The following is a 17,946-nucleotide window of genomic DNA, read 5'->3' as shown; positions in this document are numbered from 1 at the left end:
GAGGCTCACAGTGTGCCCATTATGGTTGCGCCGATAGACGATGCCATCGTCCATCGCCAATAGACACCATGATGCTGAGCCACCATCGCAAATCCGCTCACGAAAAATACACACTCAGGTCTCGTTTACACTAATACGTCTTAGTTTTTAAATGGCATTTTAGAACCAAAACGATCCACATCCACTCTGGTGTTTCACCTAGTGTTTCTGAACAGCTCAGTCCACACTACAGCTGAAAATGCTCAGGTGACCACACACACCATCTGGAGACAGCGGGTCCAGGCAGTCAGTGTGTCAGTACACTACTTCCAAGTTTTCGCTTTCACGCTTGTACTTCGTACAGTAAACCTCAGATACTGCTGGTTGTGCAATTTCTTACCAACCAAGTTTGTCGACGCCATTATAACGACACAGATCAATCTGCCTATTCATGCCAGAGTTCCATTGAAAGTGATTGATAGGTGGTAATTTGTGTGTAACTGATCTTTATTTATGATTTGGTTATGGGTACAACTAAGACCATGCGGGTCAGGTAGTTGAAATGGTAAGCTACAAATAATTCGTTATGAATTAAATAATTATTCATAAATAATTCACTGCCACCTATAACGACAACGCCATCGTCCATCACGATGTTTCACATTAGACATCGTACCAAGCCAAATTGGTCGACATTGCCCAACCCTAATGCACATTTCCATTTACTGATCTTTTATTATTCTACTGTGCCTTGGTACATCCAGATTTTCATTATATGGCACCTTTAAACAATGTATGGTAATGCTTTGTTTTTTGTTTTGATTTTATAAATACAGCTCTGAGTTTTTAAATTGAAATCTATTATGGAACATATCATAAAACATCTTTGAAAAATTTAAATAGACACTTGCATTTAATGTTTCCTATCTATAAAAATCAATGTTGTAAATTTCATTTGACATGCAGATATTCAGTAATTCAAAATAAAAAGTTCAATCATAATAAACAAGCACAAGGCAGGTTTCTTCAAGTCAAATTTAAGTTAAGACCCTTTTAAGACTATTAAAAATTAACTTTTAGACTCATACAGGGTTAAACACCAAGGATTTTTTTAATGGCCTCGTTAATTCTGTAAATAGTTTTTGTATTAATGGAAGATCATGTAAAAGGATGTGTTGCTTTAGTTCTTTCCCTGATTATGGAATTTTATTAGGAGAATTTGCTGAAAAACTGTCTAACAGCAGTTGTGAATAGTATCTTTTTGCAATAAAAAAACTTAAATATAAAAAAAGAACTGTTTTGAAATGGATTACTAGTAATTGGGTAGCTTTACTTGGACATAGGAAAATTGAGACCTGTTTAAAATGATTCAAGACCCACAACACAATATTTCAGTGAATATAAGACTTTTTAAGACTTAAAATATTGTTTTTGAAATTTAATTCATTTTAGGACCCTGTGGACACCCTGATAATATTGATGTTGTGGGCACTTCAAAATACTTTGAATAATTATAATATATAATTACATTTCTAGAGTGCCATTTAAAAACAATCACATTGGATTTTAAATGGTGTTCGTAACATTGCCAAATGCTTGGAGACAATTGATTAGCTTTGTTTAAACAAAGTTACAAATACGAATTTGGCCAACTACATGCTCAAATATTAATAAAAATTAGGTGACTATTTATAGGGCTATTGTACTTAACGTTACACAATTATAGGCTTCAATATTTAACATTAAACTAAACTCATGATGAAAACTACAAAAGCTTTTATTAGATGGTAAATGTCTTAGTTAACACCTAATAATTACTGAAAATTATAATTGTTTTAAAAATAAATTATTAAGTAATATTATTTAAATAGATAAGTACAATATACAGCATATTTAAAAAAAATAAATACACTCAAACTCAAATAATAATCTAGCAGTCACAAAAGACTTTCCAAAACATCTCATTTTAGGTCTTTGGAAGTTTTATAACAAAATACACCAGACATGAAGTCAGCACAAGGGCTGACACACATTAAAGTTTTGCTTCTTGAAAACAGGTATGTCCAGAATAGAGACGGCCGCAATAAATAACACTTCTGAAGACAGTTACTGAAGTAACACCTCTTGACAATTGTACTCAGCCCTCATTATATTTCTTCTCCTTTGTTTAACCTCCTGCCGGAAAATGGCTTTCTGTTTTTCTGCACTTGGAGCTTGAAAGAAATGAAAGTAAAGAAAAGAAAGTTAGATGTTTGATGCAGATGCTTATAACAGGCATTTATTTCCAAGCTGGATGCTTACCTTTGCTCCTTCAATGATGTGAGGATCCTTCTGTAATGCATTCTGCAATCCTTCTTCTGTAGTGAACCCGATCCAGCAAAACCCTCGGTGAAAACCGGTCTCTTTATCCTGTAAAACATACAAACAAAAGATGAAACCATATCAGCAGCACTGAGCGCTTAAAAGAAAACCTATTTTGGATATTTCTGAATACTTACAAGTGGCAGTAGACACCGCTTCACCTGTCCAAATTGACCAAAGTATTCTTTAACCTCCTCTGAAAACATGACATGACATACATTAAACGATTATTTCATTTGACATTATCAAAGGCTCTTCTGAGTTATATAATGACCGCGTCGATGCACTTATACGCGGAATAAAACAGATGTAAAATAATCGATAAGATGACTTTTTACTCACTGGATGCGACGGTCCATGGTACTTTTGTCACAAATACTTCGAACACCTTCTTGCTCGCTGCTGCTACAGCCGCCGCCATGTTTCGTCCTTGTCAGTGGAGTTTCCGGTGACCTTTAACCACGTGACCAAAATAAAACATATTTATTCATTTAAACTGTAAGAAAAGATAACCTAAATACCACATTTCTATACGTCTTATGTTCATAATTGTTGTTTTACTTGCATTTTGTAATAAATACATCTAAATTAAAACAAAGCGATGTGGCGTTGACGTCAGAAGAAGAAAGGTCAAAGATGACGGCAAAGATGGCAGCCTCCATAGTGGAGCATGGAGAAGATGCTTTTCGAAAATTGTTCAAGTTTTATAGGAGGAGAAACCCTCCTCCCGACTTCAGTGAGGTTATTAACTTCTCCAAACCTTGTAATGACAAGGTGAGCCATTCAGACGCGAGGAATGTTTGCGTATTTATTAGCATTTTTACCAAACTGTAATGCTAAAATAAAATAAAATACACTTAACGTTATTATTATTATTCAGTTAATAGATGATTGTGTATTCTGCATGTTTTACCTAATTTGCCTATGTTTATTCGATGTTACATATGTTTAACGATGTTTATTCCTGACAAATATCATTCAGACGTAAGGAATATGATATGGCATGAAAATGAGAAATAATGTTTAGGAGTAGTTTAACTGTGCATGGTGTTATCGTTAACACGTTTTTATGATTAGGTTCATTTAAAAAATGCCTATGAACTTTATTAATTAATTTTGCCTTGAAGTATAATTTTATATGATTATTTACTGCACAATTTTGTCATAATATTGTTGTGCCTTTGTGTCACTTTTGTGCTTCTGGTCATCAGTATTTTCTGTTTTACTAGGTTTTTCCTTGTGTACTGAACTCCACTTCATTAAGTGAGGATGATGTTTCTAAAGCTGGTCTTCAACCGATTAAAGACTGGAGAGCTTTTGGTCTGCATGGGTATCCAGGTATGATGAATAGATTACATACTGCATACTCTTAAAAAGGTAACAGATATGATAAATCTAATATTTTTTTGTAATACCTGATAATATCAAGACTTGATATAGTGTTTCGTATTTGCTTTTATTATGTTCACTATTATCAAGCTATGTTCAAAATGTTAAATGTTCAAAGTAAACAAGTGTTTCAAACTATTTAATTGCAAAAGTGCAACAGTTAAACTTTACAAAATGGCATGCAATATAACCATTTAGTTATTGATATAATAATGATAATGGTGTTTTTGCTAGTTATCATGTTAGTTTTAGGTTTAACAAATACAACAGAATTTTATTAGTTGTTCTCTCCATGATCCAATATAAGAGTTGGAACTATTTAGTTTTAGGCTACGTGAGTGGTTTGTGAGCACAATTAAGTGCACACAGCATGCCGTATTATCTGATAATTGTAAGAAATAATTCCAAAAAGACTGTGTAAAGCCACATAACACAAAACAAAAATATGATAAATTTGCTGAGCTCAGCGGCTAATCAGCTGGCATCAGCTGAGATGAAGTGACGGCGGCCAGCAAGACCTAGCTGTCACTCAAGTGGCCCCGCCCTTAATCATGCAAACTTAATGTAACTTAATATAAACGAAACGGATGAGTTATAAAAAAAATTTCACCCACCCCACAGTTGTCATGAAGGGTTATATTAGCTTTATGAACCAAAGTCTTTCTTTGTACCACACTGTAAAAATAAATTGTTGAGAAAACATTAAAAAAAACATGGCAGCTTGATGCAGTAAGAACTTTGAGTTGTCTCAACAACTGTTTTTTTTAGTTGTTCTCAGGAACAATAATTTGTTCAGCTAACATAATTTTGTTTGTTCATGCAATGTTGACTATTGTATTGTACTAACAAACATATTCTTGTCACATCAACTGAAGCAACAGTCACTGCTATTGAGTCAATTCATTTTTTTCTGTTCAGTGGATGATTTTTTTCAAATTTGCAAAAGTAATTGGAACTAGTTAGCACATCATCCTGTTTTTAATCATTTTACTTAAAAATGACTAACACAAACTTATTACTTCATTCATTCTCCTTTGGCTAAGTCCCTTTATTCATCAGGGGTTGAAAGCAGAATGAACCGCCAACTTATTCAGCATATGTTTTACACAGCGGATGCCCTTCCAGCTGCAACTCAGTACTGGGAAACACCCATTCGCATTCAGACACCTGTACCGCATGTCTTTGGACTGTGGGGTAAACCGGAGCACCCGGAGGAAACCCACGTGAACACGGGGATGGCAACTGACCCAGCCGGGTCTCAAACCAGTGACCTTCTTGCTGTGAGGCGACTGTGCTACCAACTGCGCCACTGTGTCACCCCTCTTACAAGCAACAGATAAACAAGCTTCGCTTTAGATTGTCACGTCACGCATAAGCAAATTATTTAAATATCAATGTTCCTATTCAACACAAAAATGTTTGTCCAGAAAACTCAGTTAAACAGTTAGACGTAACATTTTAACGAATATTGTTGACATGGCATATATTTTTATGTAGATCATTAGTTAATCGCAATTCTTAGTATGTATGATAGAAAAAGTACAGTGTGTTGAACAAATGGTGATTTTTATTTTTTACAGTGCAGGCTGTAAACACTTTTTTTCTGTTGTAAAGTTGGCCATTTTGACTGTGGGGTCAATAGAAATTTGCTCTATTATGGAGCCAGGACTGAGGAATTTCCATGAATTGCAGTTTCAGTTACTTCCGTATTTGCTTCACGAGGGAGAGTGGGAGGACTTCAAATTTATAGACTTCAAACACTGTGTAGAACAAATTACCAAATAAAAATGTTTATTATTTCACAAAACATGATCTGTTTACTCTACAAGATTTCAGTGCTGTGATGTGACAATCTGAATATTCTTAAAAAGCTTGAATAGATTGCTTCGTGTAAGTGGCAACAATAACAATATCATAAATGTTTATTGGCATGGTGGCTCAGGGGTTAGCACTGCCGCCTCACAGCAAGAAGGTTGATGATTTGAGTTCTGGCTGGGCCAGTTGGCATTTCTCTAGGTGAATTCATTAAACTAAATTGGCCATAGTATATGAGTGTGGGTGTGAATGAGTGTGTATAGGCGTTTTCCAGTAATGGGTTGCGGCTGGAAGGGCATTCACTGTGTAAAACATATGCTGGAATAGTTGGCGGTTCATTCCGCTGTGGTCGGTGACCTCTAAAATAGAGAGTAAGCCGAAGAAAAATGAATGAATAAATGCTTATCATTATTATTTATTGTATTATTAATTCATTCATTCATTTTCTTTTCGGCTTAGTCCCTTTTATTAATCAGGGTTCGCCACCGCGGAATGAACCACCAACTTATCCAGCATATGTTTTACTTAGCAGATGCCCTTCTAGCTGCAACCCATCACTGGGAAACACAACACACTGTCGTTCGCACACATACACTATGGACAATTTAGCCTACCCAATTAACCTATAGCGCATGTCTTTGGACTGTGGGGGAAACCGGAGCACCCGGAGGAAACCCACATGAACACGGGGAGAACATGCAAACTCCACACAGAAATGCTAACTGACCCAGCCGAGGCTCAAACCAGCGACCTTCTTGCTGTGAGGTGAAAGCGGTACCCACTGCGCCACCGCGCCGCAACTGCTGTATTATTAAAAATCAGAAAATGTCAATATGTTCTCTATTGCGTAATTGTTTCTCCAGTGATGGATATTTAATATTGCTGGCACTAAAGTATAAATATGTAGTATAAATCACGAAGAACGTGGTATATTGCTTCTTTACATGTTGTCATATAAATCTTCCATGTATTCCTGTTTTGTTTGGATGGGATTACATTGATTATTGTCATTGTTGGAATGCAGGTTTTATCTTTATATCCAACCCGTTTTTACCGGGCTCTCAGCAGTTCTGGGTAAAGCAGTGTCTGAAGAGCTATCCACAGAAACCCAACGTGTGTAACCTGGATATGCATATGTCCTCTATGGAGACCGATAACATCTGGGAAAGAAGCGTAGATGCTATTCAGTAAGTAATTGGTATCATGCATTGTTAATTTTGTGGAATATTATTTTGGTATTATTGTCAAGTATGAAACAATTGAATGTGTTGTGTAGGTTGAAGGTTCTGTAATTGGTTATTTCACCTTCTGATGTTTCTCGGTTTATTCCTACATTTTCCTGCTTTGAATTAGATGGCTTTGAGGAAATGCAGTTCATTAGAGTCCTTTATCAGGAAATGTGTGAATGGTTTGTGCTATTGGAGTCTGATCTATCTCAAACTCTACCTTATCTAAATGGCTCTGTGTATCATTGCAGGAGGAAAGGCAGTAGGAAAAGAGAGCCAAAAACGCTGCTGGAAAAACTGCGATGGGTCACTCTTGGTTACCACTATGATTGGAATTCTAAGGTATTACAGTTACGGTTAAAATGCTTTAGCTGATGTCTTGCACAATTTTAATGCAAATTTATCAATGTGTACAACAATTGGGTTTATTTTTTAATACAAAGGATTTATTTGTATTTTAATACAATTTTTTAAAAAATTGTTTAGTTTTATTTTATTTAATTAATTTGTTTAGTTTTTTTATGAATACACTATCATTCAATGATTTGGGGTCTTTATTTATTGACAGTCTCATTTTATTGTTATTTATTTTGTTATTTATTATTTTTTTAAAAGAAGGAAAGAAATGGTGTAATCAGTACCTTTATTTATTTAGGACACATTAAATTGAGAATTAAAGTAAAATTCTATATAATGTCAAATAAGTGTTTTGTTTCAAAAATGTCTTTGAAATCTTTTGAACTTCATAAATATTTCTTTTTACAAATTATTAAGCAGCACAGCTGTTTTCAACAATGATAATAAAAATACATGTTTCTTAAGCACAAAATCAGCATATTAGAAATATTTTTAAAAGAATATGTAACACTAAAGATTGTATAATTGTTTCTGAAAATGCAACTTTGCAATCAAAGAAAAATAATTATTTATTTTTCTCATTTCTAATGAAGTAATTAATGTTAACTTCATTAAAATTGAAAAAACGTATGTAAATAGTAATAAAATTCAGTAATACAATTTAGAATATACTTTCCTTTTTTAACCAAAACATTTTCTTTACGATTTGCCTGAATAATAATAATAATAATAATAATAATAATAACAGTAAATAAATAAATACAATAAATAATATTATTAGTTTTTTTTATATACTTTTTTACTTTCCATAATATAATATAATATAATATATGAGCAATATCACACGAGTAGCAGTACGATATGGCTGTATATTGGCACTGGTGGGAGGCGTGCGTTGGTACAGCCGATATACAGCCACATCACACTGCTACGAGTATTTGAATGATTCTCTAGCGTAATGTCTAAAGTGATGACAAAACAGGTGATTTTGCTCAGAAAATCACTTACCTGTTTTATACTGATTTGATCAGCTTTAGTTTAAAATTACCCTATTTTTCCTCCTATAAGGGGTTTCCTCCTCTTTCGTTATGAACAACGCCAACCGTCTTTGGTCTGCTCAATGACAGGCTGATGGCCGCTGACGCAGTGTCTCCCGAAATTATAAAACTAGACACTATCCTTATAAATAAACACCATAGTTGCAATCTCAACAACTATAGTCTCGACTAAAAAAGCCTCAAAAGTACATTATTTTGTACTTTTTACAGCAGCAATATTCGTCAAACTGTAGAGTGTCCTCTGCTTGTTGCTGTATGTGGGCGATATAATCACAAGGGTTAAGGGTGAAGAGGCGGTACGAGTGCTGTTACTGGCATAATATCGCATGGCTATCAGCCAATCAGATTCAAGAACCAGACAGAACTGTTGTATAAAATATAATATATAAATTTTCTTTCCAGCAGAAATAAGCATATTGCTGAGAAACTTATTGTGCCATTGTCCTGGAGAGACAGAACGTGCAAGAGAGAGAGGAAGGAAACCTTGTCCACAATCTTATTAGCATTATTTGCTCCTTTCAGGACATTTCATCTGTAATTGTACAGGCCTGATGTCTGCCTGTCTCGTTTATATGCTAATTACATAAAAGTGTTTAGTCTTCTGTCCTATTAAATCAGTCAGGAGGTGCACACCGGATTCATTAGCTCTGATGTTAGCTTGACACGGCAAACGTCTGACGGCAATCAGTTGAATTTTAAGCAGAGATTCTGTCCTCCTCCTTTAAGTAGAACTGAAGGCTGAGGCGTTCGGTGCGCTCGGATCAGAAGCGTAAGCCGCTAATTCAGCCCTTTGGAGAGGCTGTGATCATATGATTGTTCATTGATTACACTTTCATGCAGAACCGCTGACAATGAGCCACTGCGAAAGCCACAGAGCAGAAAGAATGCTGCAAAAGCTCTTTTATCAGTTATGCCAAAGCATTTGTAGCTACAATGAAAAAACGTCTCTGGTTTTTACATTTCATGGTCAAAGGAATCAGGATTGAAGCTTGTTTTCACCACAAAATAAATGTATATATGTATTATTTAGTATTTTTAAAAAATCTTCAATGATGAAATGCATGAATGGAAAATATTTTATTCAACTGAAAAAAATTACAAATTGCAAAACTATTTGGGTGCTTTTTTAAAATTAACTTGTAATGAATGTTATTTTACTTCCATTTTAATGAATTCTATGCAGTAAAGGACGTTCAAACACTGCAAAATATTTGCTAATATATGAATGGAAAATAGATTTTTATTCAGCTGAAGAAAAATCACAAAATGTAAAACAATTCAGGTGCTTTTAAATCAACTTGTAATTAATGTTAATTTACATTTATTTATTGAATTGTGCCATAAAGGATGTGCTAATTAGCTAGAAACTCTACTGACTGGCTTCTTTTCTGTACAATTTCATATGAGAATCGTTCTCCTTCCCACAAATTGAACTTAAATTAAAAACGACATGATTTTTTATTTTTTTTTTCATCAGTTTCACTTTCATTCAGCAACAGCTTCCATTTTTTTTTTCCGGACACCATAAACGTGTGTCCGGTCATGATGATAATGACGACAGGTGTATGTGTCTCCAGGAGTTCACTGTCTGTGTGTGTGTGCGCGCGCGAACGTGTGTGTGTGTGTGTGTGTGTGTGTGTGTGTGTGTGTGTGTGTGTGTGTGTGTGTGTGTGTGTGTGTGTGTGTGTGTGTGTGTGTGTGTGTGTGTGTGTGTGTGTGTGTGTGTGTGTGTGTGTGTGTGTGTGTGTGTGTGTGTGTGCGTGCGTGTGTGCGCACTTTCGGAGGAGATGTGTGTCTGTGGTTCTTACTGACTTGACGAGTGCAGAGAAGTGTCAAACAGCTTATCTTGTCACAAAATGCAGCTAAAAGTTCAACACGACAGTAGTAGTTTGATTTAGATGTTTACATGTCTGTACTGTACTTCAGTAATGTGACTGAAATAGGAATACTCCACGTGTCGTAATTCGATTTGTGTTTATGACTATTTTGACTTTAAGCATATCTAAAGTGCTGTGCCATCGTATGTTATGAGCCTTGGTTAATGCGTGTGGCTGCAGTTGTAGCAGCCTTTGCTTTTGGACACGGCAACCCTCGAACTCTGGTGAAGAAAAAATTGGTTACGTCACACTCACCCGCCCCAAACGAGTGACGTCAGGTGTTTGCAAAGCACTTGATGTGCGATTCTAATCCAATCCTGCCTCCAATCTTTAGTGCTAAATTCACCCTCACGCTCCATCATAACATCACAACTCACGAGGCAACTTTTCACCTAGACGAGAAATCTCATCGCAATTTAGTCTCACCAGATCTTGTGGCCTGAGATCTTATCAATTCCCTAATAAATAAATAAATAAATAAATACATACATACACAAACAAAATATATATAAATACATACATAAACACATACAAAAAAAAAAAAATATATATATATATATATATATATATATATATATATATATATATACACATATACACATATATACATATATACATATATACATATATACATATATACATACATACATACATACATATACACACACACACACACGCGCACACACACACATTATTGGCCCTCTTGTGCAATATTTATTTTAAGTGATATTACAGATTAAGGAAATTTTCACAATATTTTCTATATATTTTTTTTATTCTGGAGAAAGTATCATTTGTTTTATTTTGTGTAGAATGAAAGCAGTTTTAATCATTTAAAACAAGATTTTAATGTCCATATAATTAGCTACCTATAATATATATTTTCTTTTCAGCAGAAATAAGCATTTTGCTTGGGAGTTTATTGTGCCGTTGTTTTTCTTGGAGAGATTGAACATGCAAGTGAGACAAAGAATGTTGCTATAGCTCTTTTATCAGTTAAAATAATTTGTATTTTTTTGTTTTAAAATTTCTTTAGGTAAAAATGTTAGTAATAATAGTTGGTTTGTTATTAGAGGGCTTATGATTCAACTGACTTCAACTGTATATATAATAATAATAATAATATACAAAGTTGAATTCTGAGATCAAAAGTTGCATTATTTTTTTACATTTTAAAATCTAAGGTTTAGAAAATAAGGAACATCTCAAAATTCTGAACTTGTATATAAGAAATGTATAAAATTATATATTAAAATAATTGTAATTTTCAATATGTTTTGCTTGGCATTTTGAATTTGCATCTTGCATCTTTTTTCCGTACCACAGCGTAAATAAAAGGTCATATTTTCCTTATTTATCTCTGGCTTCTGACTTATCTGACGGACTTCTTGCCCATATGGGTTTTAGATGTGACCATATTCAATAATAGAATAAATCATTGTAATGAACATTCATGACATTATCATGGACCCTTAAAAAATCTGAATAATTATTTATTATTTTAACTTTTTAAGAATTTTCTGAATTACTTGTTTATTTATTTACTTTGATTCCATAGTTAAAATAAGCTTACATTAGGTTCATGTGGAGTACTGTTCGGGTTAATGACCTAGGCTGGAATTTGTGCCCTTAAGCAAGGCATTTATCTTACTTGTCCATTAAATCTCTGGATAAAATCATCTGCTAACTACCTGCTTACCTCCTACAGTGAGAGGCATTTTTATTGCATTGTACTATAATGAGGCATGTAACGCCGTATTGTTCTGGCTTGCTTTCATTCCTCAGACTTACTCCCCAGAACACTACACTCCTTTCCCAAAGGAACTTCATTCGCTTTCTCATAAAGTGGCTGCAGCCTGTGGCTTTTCAGGATTTGATGCTGAAGCTGGTATTCTCAACTATTACCGATCTGATTCATCGCTTGGAATCCATGTTGACGAATCAGAGCTCGATCATACACGACCTTTGTTGTCTTACAGGTAAGGAATTTCATTATTACAATTTTAGCTCCATTTACTGATTAAGCAGAACTTCTCGTATGTTTTTTTACTTATGATTGTGGGAGTCAGTCTTCTTTTAATTGACATGGGTGTATTTGTAATGTTGTGTTTAAAATACAGGAAGCTTTGTTCTTTTTTTTTTTTGGAGAAATCGAAGCACATTTCTATACTAAACTGATTCTTTTAGTCAGCATGGATGTATGAAATTATATAAAAGTGACAGTAAATACATTTCTAATATAAAAAAAAATATTTGTTTTCATAAATGCTTTATTCATTGAAAATCCTGAATAAAGTATTGGATTTGCACAAAGATCATAAGCTGTACAACTGTTCATCTACTCAGGAATGGTTGAATTAGTTCAGAAACTGTTTTCTGAAATTTCATGTAACCACTGAAATAATGGATGCTGCAAATTAAGCACAAATGAATTATTATTTTACAATTAAATAATTAATAATATTAAATTTTAAATAATATTTTACAATTTTATAGTTTGATCTGTGTTTCTGATTAAATAAAAGCAGCACTGGTAAGCTGATTGTGCATCATCACAAACTTGAATGTTAGTATTCTGTATATAGTATTCTCTATATAGTATTCTGTATATATTTTAATATTTCTGTGGACAAAACTGTTTTAACAGGAAGAATAAATTAATGCAAAATCCCACCTTCAGACTTAGTCACTAATAAAAGTTTATACTGTAAACAAATGGCCAGCAGAATGGGATCAGTGCTCAAAAAAGATACTTTTTTTAAATCCTGCCTGTTATAGGAAGAAGATTGAACAATTTTTTAAACTCAAGACATGAGATGGGGTTGTTTACACAAGATGCCGTATTGGACACTCAAAACTCCCTCCTTTAAATTTACTCAAAGATGAAGTTTTTCCCCCAAAATGTCAATATTGCAACAGAAACCAAAATGTTAAACATTTGCTTTGAAATGCCCTATTTTAATGTTTTCAGACAACGATTTTTATCTGGAGAGACTTTAAATAAATATTTTTAAACGTGAATCCTTCAAAAATTGCTAGAATTTTTATCAAAAGTAAACCTTAAAAGATTTTTATCTTATCTATTATTTATTGCTGATGATGTCAATTTTTATTTATTTTTTTTAATTGAAAAGTGATATTTATAAAATGTTTTAAATTTCTCTCTAATATTTGTGCATCAGCACAGAATGATAGGAAATGATGTTCAGTCATGTTTAACTTTTCACAGGTATAAATCAAATTGTACTTTCAGTCAATTAAACTTATACTATACCTGAAATGATTTCATTTTTAAGTAATTAAAAAGCATGACAACCGTAATTTTTTTTAACTTAAACTATATACTAATAAAGTGTTAACACTTTAGTTTAGGTCACAATTCATGTTATTAACTACTGGCATTTACCTACATATCATTAAGATACTAAATGTTCATTAGTAATAGTAGTTATAAAATATGGTCTTTTTCATCCCTAAACCCACACTTTTAAACTAACACTACTAGCTTAAGCAGCTAATTAGTAGTTTATTATTTATAGTTAATAAGGTAGAAGTTGGGTTTAGGTTTTGGGTAGGATTAGGATGGGAAACCAAATGGGAAAGCTAGGTTGCTGCCAGAAGTGGTGTCAGTGAGACCAATAGGGGGCGCTCAACCTGTGTCCTAATGCCCCAGTATATTGATGGGGACTCTATAATGTTCAGTGAGCACCGTCTTTTGGATGAGACATTAAACCGAGGTCCCGACTCTCTGTGGTTGTTAAATCCCAGGGTGTTCTTCGAAAAAGAGTAGGGTTTTAACCTTGGCATCCTGGCCAAATTTGTCCACCGGCCTCTGTCCATCATGGCCTTCTAACCATCCCCATATCATAATTGGCTTTATCCCACTATCTCTTCTCCACCAATCAGCTGGTGTGTGGTGTGTGGTTTGGTGCAATATGGCTGCCATCAGTCATCCAGGTGGATGCTGCACACTGGTGGTAGATGAGGAGATTCCCCCAATGTGTAAAGCGCTTTGAGAGTCCAGAATTATTATTATTATTATTATTATTATGTGAACTGTTGGTACAGATCCCATTAAAAATTGTGGTCATAATAACTGACATTTATATATTTTCATTGATCATTCTGGCATAACATAAATGTAGCATTTGTTGATGGAAGGTTTAATCCAAGAAGCATTAGAAATGCATTCGTAACCACGTTTGTCCTTTTGATGCTAGTTTTGGTCAGACTGCAGTTTTCCTGTTGGGTGGGACTAAAAGAGAAGAGCGTCCCACAGCTTTATTCATGCACAGCGGTGACATAATGGTGATGTCAGGACCCAGTCGCCTACGATACCATGCAGTGCCCTGCATCGTCCCATCGCACACTGGAAACCTCCTTCCACCCGGCCTGTGCCAGAGACTAGAGACAGAAATACAGAGCGAGGACATCATCCAAAGTGTTTCTCAAGAAGATTGGGAAATCTGCTCCTGGTACTTGCAGACGTCCCGGGTAAATGTAACTGTTCGACAGGTACTTGCTTCTGGTCAGAGCTTTCCGGCAACACAGACATCACAAATGTCAGAAGAAGAATCTCAACTGAATAAGAAGAGGAAAAGCGAATCTGGATATGAGCGCGACACCTAGCATGTCTGTTTTGGACTGGATACATATTTAATTTATGTAAAATGCACCTCGTTTTAAACATTGTACATAAGATTGTGAATAAAAACATTATTGTAATTTATTCACAGTAAATGACTCTATTAGGGTATATTACTGAATGTTTAATATATTTATGTATTGATCTTTAAACAGCTATGTGATATATTATTATAAGAATGCAACAAATGGAAAATAGTGACAAAAAAACTATTTTTATTAGTATTAAACATTGGTCATAAGTTGGCCCACATGAAATCTGTGTGCACAGAATTCCGCGGATTTTTAGCCCATCATTGATTGTTTATTTACTTGTTTAAATGTATAAATTTATATTTCAGTTTTTTTAAATTTCAGCAATATTATTGACTAATATGACAATGTTAATATAATTTATGTACAATACAGTTTGTAAAGTAATATTTTCTGTCTTTTAGTAGAGATATTATATGAGAGACTTGCTTTGTTTACCAAATAAGTGGATCTAATTGGTATTTGCATTGTAAACATTAAATACAAGTTAAAAAGTTATTACTTTTTTAGTTCATATATTAAGGTTTTAGTTATGATACTCATAACTAACTGAAAGTGGAAAACAAGAAGTTAAAATGTCAGAGCATTTCACTGAAAGATTCGTCCATCTTCCATTGATTCCGAAGCACATCATCTTACCACTTTATCCAAGTCCCAGCACCCCGGGTAGACAAACTTACGTGGAACTGTAAGAGTAAATATAGTGCCTAATATTATACAGTAATGAGAAGCCAACTAGTTTTCCTGTTCATCATTGTCTTCTGTTGTAAACAAACTATATCAACATAGGCTCATTCTGAAAACGTAGCACTATATACGTTTCTGGAGATTGCGAATTATGTAGAATTATGCTTACCTCCGTATGGATGGCTTTCCTGCTGTAACTAGTTGTCCCGTTAGCTTGCCATGTATGTCGGCGGAGACACAGAGAGGAGTTGACCACAACAACAAGGATCGAGTCTGGTGAAGAAGGGTTCCAAAAAGCAGGGAAGACAAAAAATCCAAAAAATAAAATAAACAAGTAAATAACAGGGTGAGAATGTGGTAAAATCTGAAAATGTGGTAAAATCAGATGAGGGCTTTTCTTTTCTAGATTGCTTTTGAAAATTGTTGGTTGGGTTTAGGGAAGTGGGCGCGTGGGTCAATCAATACAATTTAGTTCATATATTAAGGTTTTAGTTATGATACTCATAACTAACTGAAAGTGGAAAACAAGAAGTTAAAATGTCAGAGCATTTCACTGAAAGATTAATCCTCCATCTTCCATTGATTCCGAAGCACATCATCTTACCACTTTATCCAAGTCCCAGCACCGTGGGTAGACAAACTTACGTGGAACTGTAAGAGTAAATATAGTGCCTATTATTATACAGTAATGAGAAGCAAACTAGTTTTCCTGTTCATACAGCATAAATCTGCAGATTTTTGACTAAATTCTGCGCAGAAATGGCAGAAAATGTGCGCAGATTCTGTCTGGCCCTACGACCAATAAAAGCATTGTGCTGATCTCTTTACAGATTATGTTTTATTTTTGCCAGAAATCTTTATTACACCATGGTATTGTAGAACACTAGAAAAATGCTGGGTTCCACACAATCGATTTGTGTTCAGACAACATTAAGATAACCTATTACTTTTTTAAAAATTTAAGTGGATGAGCATAAAACGATTAGGATGACCCCCCTAAAAAATCAAGTATTGTGTTGAGCTCATTCAGCTCATTTTAAATAAGTAGTTTGAACAGACATCAGCAAACAAGACTAATGTTACTGACTGTTTGATATGTTCATGTATTCATTTCAAGGATTTGCCATTGCAAAAAAAAAGGAAAACAAATACTGAACTTAAAGGGCACCTTAATATAAGTCTTTTGTGTCTCCAGAATGTGTCTGTAAAGTTTCAGCTCTAAACACCCATTAGATTTTTTATTATACCTTTTATAAGTTTCTATTTCTTTTAGCATCAGGTAGCGGTTTTGCTGTACTGCGCCTTTAAGGCTAGTCCTCCCTGCCCACCGTTTGAAAGTGCCTTTCAGCATGACTTAATCTCCTCCCTTGGCTGCGTCAGACAACAGACAGACATAAAGAATATCTCACAAAGCGTTTGTGAGAAATACTACAGTAAGAACTTTACCAATGAGTATTTGATGCATTTGTTGAGTTGCAATGATGAGTCACACACAATGTCGTTACAAAGTTCACACACACACACAGACGGATATACAGCGCATTTAGCTTTGCACTTTTGCACACAAATGTGACAGGATACAGGTTAATATCCACTGCTGTATGAATATCTGTTATGTTAATGTACAAAATAAACCTGATTTAATGTCCACAAACCGGGATTGAAGCGTCTACTTTTATAATTGTTCTGACACGCGGCTGTGCTGATGAAGTGAATCTGAAGTAAATGGCTGTAATTCATTACACACGTGCACTGTTTTAAAACATTTTAAACTTGTAAAACTAACTCTTCTCTTCAATCACATTTGATGATGATTGATGATCCTAGCAAACTGAACAGACCTTTTATTCCCGATTACTTTGCGCACGTCCTGTCTTGTTGTTATGATTATACACGTGACTACCGGACATGTTAATACGCAGCTGTCATTCAATTTGGTGGGTGGGGGACCGCACTCCTACATCAAGTTGCGGTCGATCTGAAAACTGCTTCAATTGGTCCACCGTTTTTATGTTGTTAAATAAAAAAAAGAACTGGCTGTGTTTATATCACCCCAATATGACACTATACCTACACATATGTCTGTCCAAACAACTTAATAAGTAGATTTTTTCACCATAGGCGCCCTTTAAAGCATTTTGTGACCTTTGGGGGGTTGTTACCATAAAATTAAAATTGACTGCTGGATTGAATGCTGGAAACTGGTAGCCATTCATAGTAGGGGGACAAAACATACTATCAAGTTAATGTTTTAAGTTAACTGTGAACAACTTGATATTTAACAGATGATATTTAAAAGGCAAACCATTCCACAGACGAGGGGTAGCAACAGAAAAAGCCCTGTCTCCTTTTGATTTTTTTTATTGAGACTTGGGAACAACTAGCTGGAACTGTTGTGCCAACCGAAGAGGCCTAGATGAAGTATGCCAAGAAAGAACCTCACCAGTAGGTGCCAGACCATTCAAACCTTTATAAGCAAATTACAATAACTTGTACTGAATCGTAAACTGGACTGGGAGT

At 34.6% G+C, this 17,946-nt stretch overlaps 2 protein-coding genes across 2 annotated transcripts; one reads left to right on the top strand and one right to left on the bottom strand.

Moving 5' to 3' along the window:
• Window positions 1-1,940: 1,940 nt before the first annotated feature.
• On the bottom strand, window positions 1,941-2,783 carry slirp (SRA stem-loop interacting RNA binding protein). Its single transcript, XM_056476804.1, has 4 exons — window positions 2,683-2,783; window positions 2,478-2,536; window positions 2,281-2,388; window positions 1,941-2,192 (listed from the first exon to the last, which is right to left on the bottom strand). Exons 1-4 carry the CDS (start codon window positions 2,759-2,761, stop codon window positions 2,127-2,129), a joined length of 312 nt encoding a protein of 103 aa, XP_056332779.1. The 5' UTR covers window positions 2,762-2,783; the 3' UTR covers window positions 1,941-2,126.
• Window positions 2,784-2,970: 187 nt separating this feature from the next.
• alkbh1 (alkB homolog 1, histone H2A dioxygenase) lies at window positions 2,971-15,000 on the top strand. The gene is made up of 6 exons (XM_056476803.1): window positions 2,971-3,114; window positions 3,570-3,678; window positions 6,569-6,731; window positions 7,022-7,112; window positions 11,848-12,041; window positions 14,283-15,000. Exons 1-6 carry the CDS (start codon window positions 2,977-2,979, stop codon window positions 14,689-14,691), a joined length of 1,104 nt encoding a protein of 367 aa, XP_056332778.1. The 5' UTR covers window positions 2,971-2,976; the 3' UTR covers window positions 14,692-15,000.
• Window positions 15,001-17,946: the final 2,946 nt, after the last annotated feature.

This window comes from Danio aesculapii, chromosome 17 (assembly GCF_903798145.1).
Source record: "Danio aesculapii chromosome 17, fDanAes4.1, whole genome shotgun sequence".
In the NCBI taxonomy this organism is placed as follows: Eukaryota; Metazoa; Chordata; class Actinopteri; order Cypriniformes; family Danionidae; genus Danio; species Danio aesculapii.
The sequence above is the reverse complement of the archived record's forward strand: the minus strand, read 5'-3'. Positions and strand labels throughout refer to the sequence as shown.

What these genes read in the sequence shown, in the direction of transcription:
- slirp (XM_056476804.1), bottom strand. Translation starts at nt 2,761, where the DNA reads ATGGCGGCGGCTGTAGCAGCAGCGAGCAAGAAGGTGTTCGAAGTATTT. An exon ending in ACCATGGACCGTCGCATCCA is followed by an intron (nt 2,537 to 2,682) that starts GTGAGTAAAAAG and finishes TCATGTTTTCAG; the next exon opens with AGGAGGTTAAAGAATACTTT. An exon ending in ACATCATTGAAGGAGCAAAG is followed by an intron (nt 2,193 to 2,280) that starts GTAAGCATCCAG and finishes ATTTCTTTCAAG; the next exon opens with CTCCAAGTGCAGAAAAACAG.
- alkbh1 (XM_056476803.1), top strand. Translation starts at nt 2,977, where the DNA reads ATGACGGCAAAGATGGCAGCCTCCATAGTGGAGCATGGAGAAGATGCT. An exon ending in TGGTCTGCATGGGTATCCAG is followed by an intron (nt 3,679 to 6,568) that starts GTATGATGAATA and finishes GTTGGAATGCAG; the next exon opens with GTTTTATCTTTATATCCAAC. An exon ending in CGACCTTTGTTGTCTTACAG is followed by an intron (nt 12,042 to 14,282) that starts GTAAGGAATTTC and finishes TTTTGATGCTAG; the next exon opens with TTTTGGTCAGACTGCAGTTT.